This window comes from Rhinolophus hipposideros (genome assembly GCF_964194185.1).
Source record: "Rhinolophus hipposideros genome assembly, chromosome: X".
Taxonomy (NCBI): Eukaryota; Metazoa; Chordata; class Mammalia; order Chiroptera; family Rhinolophidae; genus Rhinolophus; species Rhinolophus hipposideros.
Window position 1 is genome coordinate 107,792,055 of NC_138046.1, and position 5,607 is coordinate 107,797,661.

The following is a 5,607-nucleotide window of genomic DNA, read 5'->3' on the forward strand; positions in this document are numbered from 1 at the left end:
CCATCTCCTACAGTCTTTAATACGCTAGGCATATCAAGATATAAATCAACTTTACAAAACAAAAGACTGAGTCAGCAAAATGGAAGTTTTATGACGTTTTATTATTTTTTCTAATCCATCTCTGAAAAATTTTACCGTGGGATTCTTTCACATTTCCACTGATGTCCCTCTTGTGATGTATTTTTTATTTTTATTTTTATCTTCATGGTAAAGAAATCCTCAGACATCACTAAGGGCGAGAGCAGCCAGGGCCGTGATGTCATGTCCGGCTGTGGCACCAGTGGCAGCCCTGACTGACTCTATAGCGCTTGCTCTCTCTTCGTCTAACAGAGCCTCTTCATACCAGGGTGAGAGAGCACTAGGGCCTGTGTCACAACCCTTTGCCAAGAATTCCAGGACTTGCATCTTGCTTGTTTCAGCGCGAGCTCTGGGGCCCCACAGAAACTCGTACAGTGCAGGATCGCTGTCAGGTACCTGGCGGTACTCCAGATACTCTAGCTGCACCAGATCCGTGTAAATGAGCTTCCTGGGCTCCCCATAGATGCGGTGCTCCCTCCCAGCGTATACTTCCATCATATTCAGGCATCTCCAGATGTCTTCCTCTGTGGCACTGTTGCCCTTCATGAAGATCACGCCCAGGATTCCCATGAGAAGACCGGTCTTTGGTAACCCGTTGCCAGCATACACCCTCCCATTGTTGGGGAGGTTCAGTTTGCTGACCAGGTCATATGCGTGGTTGCTTGAGTCGACTTCCTTCAAGTCGACCGCAAAGACGGCCTCAATATGATCAGAGGCTGTTTTGATGATGTCAGCAAATTGGTCTTCGTTAATTTCGCCCACAATCTTCAGCATGTCTTCCTTCAGAATGGTCTCTTGCATTTCATACTTGCACAGGAGAAATTGCTCCAGCAAATACAACTTCGTGGTTAGAAGATCAGTGCACGAGGTCTCGGGACATGGGACCTCGGAAGAACACGAATGGTCCTTATCTTGACTTTCATCACCTTTGTCAGATGTTGTGTCAAAAGCACCTGAAGAGGTAAAGGTGGTAGACGAGGGTCTCCAAGACCCCTGGGAAGTGCTACTTGTCTCAGTAGCTGATGGCCTTTGAGGATCACCTTCCAAAACAGAAGAATCAGATGGGGACTCGTTTCCCACTACTGCAGCTTCCTGATCTTTCTTGTGACTCTTGGTGTCAGCACGGGTTCCGTTGTGTTTCTTACGGGCACGGCCCTTACGCTTCTGTCGCCGCCGAGGCATGATGACACAGCGGGCAGCGGTGATGCCAGCACCTGGACGGGGGAGAACGAGATGGTGTGGCACCTTTGCGGGGAGATTCCACCTTGGCCTTAACCAAGGGCACCTCTTTAAGTGTCTGAGGGCCGTCAGCGCTCTGGGAACCCTCTTTAAGGATGTGAGGGCTCCTCTCTGATCAGCCTGTCTGCTGAAAACCCTGTAGAGAAGCTTAGAGCGTACCTAGGTCAGAGCCACACAGCCCTTTCTAGGTGTTACTGGGGCCACAGCAGGGCCTGTCAAGGGGATCCCCTTTGTCCTGGGTTTGGGAAGTGCTCTCAGTTCACATTCAGGATGATTATGTTAATGATTGGCAAGAAGCCCTCCCCCACTCCCCACTGTGGTTCTCAAGCTGCCACCTAAATCCTCCATGCCACAAGAGTGAAGAGATGGTGCTTCTGGTAGAGAGTGCACCCAAAACTGACGTCTCTCTGGGGCCCTTGCTGTCCTACGCTTTTTGGAGTCGTCAGTTCTCGTGGGGAATGCTCACGTGGTTCCAGGTAGGGACTGAGAGACGTCCTTCCTGCTGACTCTTGGCTTTACCGTCACCACACGTTCAGGGTGATGGGTGGTCCCTCAGGCTTCACTCAGTTTCCTGCCTTGGCACAGCCAGAGCCAGGGTCTCCTCTCTCTGCTCCGAGCCTATGTCATACTAACATCAGCACCTACACGAGGGCCGGCAGGAAGAATAGAGTTTTGCCTCCTCTGGCTGCATTGGCCTGGCTTCGCTCAAATGAAAGATGCACGAACAAGTTGAGGTCCCCTCGTGAATGCTCCCACCGGGTCTCCCGCAAATCCTGTTGGAACGCCTGGGTGTACCTAAGATTCTTCCCTCTGCTGAACTGTGACTGCACCACTCAGACAAAGGCCTTCACTCACTGTGATTCCCTGAGGAAGAATTAAGGGGCACTTCTCCCTGACGAAGGCCTGGGCCTCCGTGAGTGACAGTAGTCAGGCATACTGAGGTCCTTGCTCTGAGTTTGGGGTGAGTGGTCCGCGCAGTGATCATGCTCCGTACCCTGACTCTCCACTGACCAGGAAATCCTCCCTGTGCTGACCTTTTGCCAGCACCTCAGCCCCTGGCCCCCACCCCGATGACGTAGTGACAGAAAGTGAGAAAGCACCTGGGGCTTTGCACCTGCAGGGACCCTCCCATGCAAAGTCGGGTGGTGATCCGCACGCCCCAGTTCCTGGGTCTGGGGTCCCTTCACTCCTCACTTCGGGCCTGACCTTCAGTCTCTGGGTCCCGCGATTTCTCCCTCAGCTGAGCTGAGCCAGAGACCAGCAGTCCGGAAGGAGGTCTTTATTCCCTGAGACCACCCGGGGTACGCAAAGGACTTTGGGACTAACTGAGGACTTTGGGCCTAGCAGCCATTTCGAGGCCTCCCGGGAATGTGGGCGGGGGTGGGGGCAGGGCACTGTGTGGCTGCCTGTTTTCAGGGGGGAACGGGGTTGGAGATGTCGGGGCATGTCCCCGCACTATAACTTAGGACACTTAGCACCCTGACAGTAAGACAAGATGAGGGCCTCCTCCTGCTCACCCTTTGCCCGCAGCTCTGGGAAAAGGCCTCACTCTTAGACAGGGCCTCTCTCTGGGCAGCCTGCCTCAGTGGCAGTGGGCAGGGTCCCTCATGTGCCTGGGTCTGGGGGGCTCGTGGGGCAGAGGAGTGGAAGGGGGAGTACTGCAGGGTGCAGGAGAGGCCCCCAGGACTGGTTGTCAGGAGCCTTTTCTGGATTCTCAGCAGGTCCCGGGGCTACTCCTTCTGCTCACCCTAGTCAGCTGCCCTCGGACCAAGGCTCTCACGTCCCTCAGAACCCCCAGGAGGAAATATTTAGGGACCTGAGCCAAGCTGCCATGCGTGGAGCTTCCCAAGACTGACAGTAAGGAGTGGCACCTCCAGCCCCCTTCACCCCGCCCCCCCCTCCCCCCCTGCCCGCAGTCCTCTGTCAGTGTCTTCCCTTGACTCCTTGTGGGGGTTGGTCCACCACTCATGTGCTGACCTGTGGTCAACCCCTCACATAAAAGGGCACTTCTCCCTGAGACGCTGATTGGAGTCATTTTTGGTATGGACCACCGTGGTTACAAGGAGGCTACAGTTGCAGTTTTCCCCAAGGGCACTGCTCAAAATTCCCACAGGGCTCCCGCTCTAATCAGCCTGTCCCCTTTAGGCTGCATCTGTGTGCTCTGACTGTAGCATAGTGATGGGACAGGGGCAGTCAGTCTTTTCGTATGAGAAGTCTCTGATTTCATGTTCAAGGGCATCATTCAATTGGTGCAGTTCATGGAACCCATGAGAAGAAAGTGAAGGGGATCCTCAGGGTGTCAGCCCTGTCCAGGTCTCCAGTGGGGAGTTTTCTGTCCCGGTCACTTTGGGTTCCTCAGTCCTCAATAAGGGCCCTTACTTTGGCTCCAGTAGGGCCTGGTACGCCCACCCCTTTAGTCGAATGGTGACTCCACTTTCAAACTAAGGATTTCACCTGCCCTAGACCTGAGGTAAGTAAGTGTTGGGGGAGCTTCAGCGGGACAGCCCCGTCCTTGGTCTTCAAGGGCTGAAACCAAGAATGTGGCCTGCTTCTTTGTCATCCCTACGATTTAGTGGTGATGGTCCCTCAGTGGTTGCTTCCACCCCCATTCTGGCCTAGAATTCCTTTCCAGCCCTTAGGCCTACCCCTCCTGCTAAGGCCAGCACCACCCTGAGACCCCCAGGAGGAAGTGAGGACCTCCGCCTCTGACCATACCTGTGTCAGTCTCCTGCGGCCAGGTAAGGAAGAGAATTCTGTCGTGTTTCTACTGCTGTGAGGTGTGTGGTTTCCTTCGTCCTCACAGTATTCACGTTGGCCTCTGGAAAGCCTAGAGATCCTCCCACTGTGGGCCTTTGGCCACACCCCTTAGAGTAAGTCACCCCTTTGTGACAGCACGGGAGGAAGTGAGTATGTCACTTCCTGTCAACAGTGCCCAGGTACCCAGGGCAGCCAGCAGGGGCAGGGTTCTCTGTGGTCCTCTCAGTTCTGAGCGTGCAATGTTCCCTACATCCTGACTCAGGGTCCTCACCTCGACTCCTGGCAGGGCCGCGGACATCTTCCTTGGCTTACCTGAGGACCCTCCCCTTGTGCACTGTGATCCTCTGCCCCAGGGCAAGCACACAGGGCCCTTTCTAGACTGGCCCTGTGTGGCGGGTCCTCTCTTGTTCTGCCACACTCCAAAGTAACCGTTAAGATGTCCTTTGCATTCCCGTCTTTGTCTCTCAACTCTGAGTCCCATTATCTGAGGGTCTGGCCCCTGCCCACCACTCCCACAGCTTCATCCAGCCCCCCATGCAGCCTGGCTTAAAATGACCTCTTAGCCACCACACCGTCGCCCCAGGACTGTCAGTTTCCCAAGGCCCAACCCCACCTTGGTCACGTGATGTACAGTAAATAGGTGTCAAGAAAATATGAAGGTTTTCAATTTGTTTAGAATAACCAAAGTGTTCATTTTAAACCTGAGGGATAATATATGTGACATCCCTGACAATAATAAACGTAGATTCCGAAGCAAAACAAGCCATCTGTTCAAAAGGGAAACATTAACAAAAAACTGTTGACCTAAAAACTGCTCATCTCCAAAAGGAGAAAAACCAAATAGGATACATGTTTTAGGCCCGCTGGCGCCTTCTTTCCTCTACTTCTAAGAAGGCTGTCTGCTCTCTTCAACTCCGCGGTGAGAAGCCTGCCCCAGACCTCACTACACATGGGGGGAGCTGTGCGAGGTGGCCTTGGAAGGCGCACTGGCCTTGGCAACATTGGCAGCCCTGGCTGCGGCTGTCACCTCTGCTCTCTCCGCCGTATCTCTGAAAGCCTCCTCATCCAGCTTTGGGAAGGCACTGGGCACGGTCTTGTTGATCTTGTCCCTAATCTCCAGAGCGCTCATCCTGGTGGTCTCAGCGAGGGCTCTTGGGCCCCGCGGGAACTCGTAGTGTGGGGCATCACTGCCGGGCACCTGGGGGACTCCAGGTACTTGGGCTGCAGCACATCTTCTGTAATGAGCTTCCAGGACTCCCCACACCTGAGGTGCTTCTTATCCGCATAGACGCCGATCGTATTCTACTCTGCCCAGATCTCCTATGGGTGGCAGGTTCCCTTCATGGAGATGAGGCCCTGCAGATTCATCATGAGATGGGTCATGGTTGAGTCTCTGTCACCACCGAGACTTTTCTCTTTGCTGATGTCCTAACTAGGTCTTCGAAGGGTTCAGTGAGGTAGACTTCCTGCATGTCAAGGCCGCGGACCTGTTCATTCTGTCAGCGGCTGTGGTGAGGATCTGAAGGAAGTGTG

General features: G+C 54.1%; 1 protein-coding gene across 1 annotated transcript; it reads right to left on the reverse strand.

Annotated features, from left to right (window-relative positions):
• Positions 1-219: 219 nt before the first annotated feature.
• LOC308495145 (melanoma-associated antigen B5-like) lies at positions 220-5,203 on the reverse strand (the record flags this gene model as incomplete). Its single annotated transcript, XM_081043070.1, has 3 exons — positions 220-1,031; positions 1,119-1,292; positions 5,062-5,203. The coding sequence occupies 3 exons, from the start codon at positions 5,201-5,203 to the stop codon at positions 220-222; spliced, it is 1,128 nt and encodes a 375-aa protein (XP_080899196.1).
• Between the last annotated feature and the right edge of the window lie 404 nt (positions 5,204-5,607).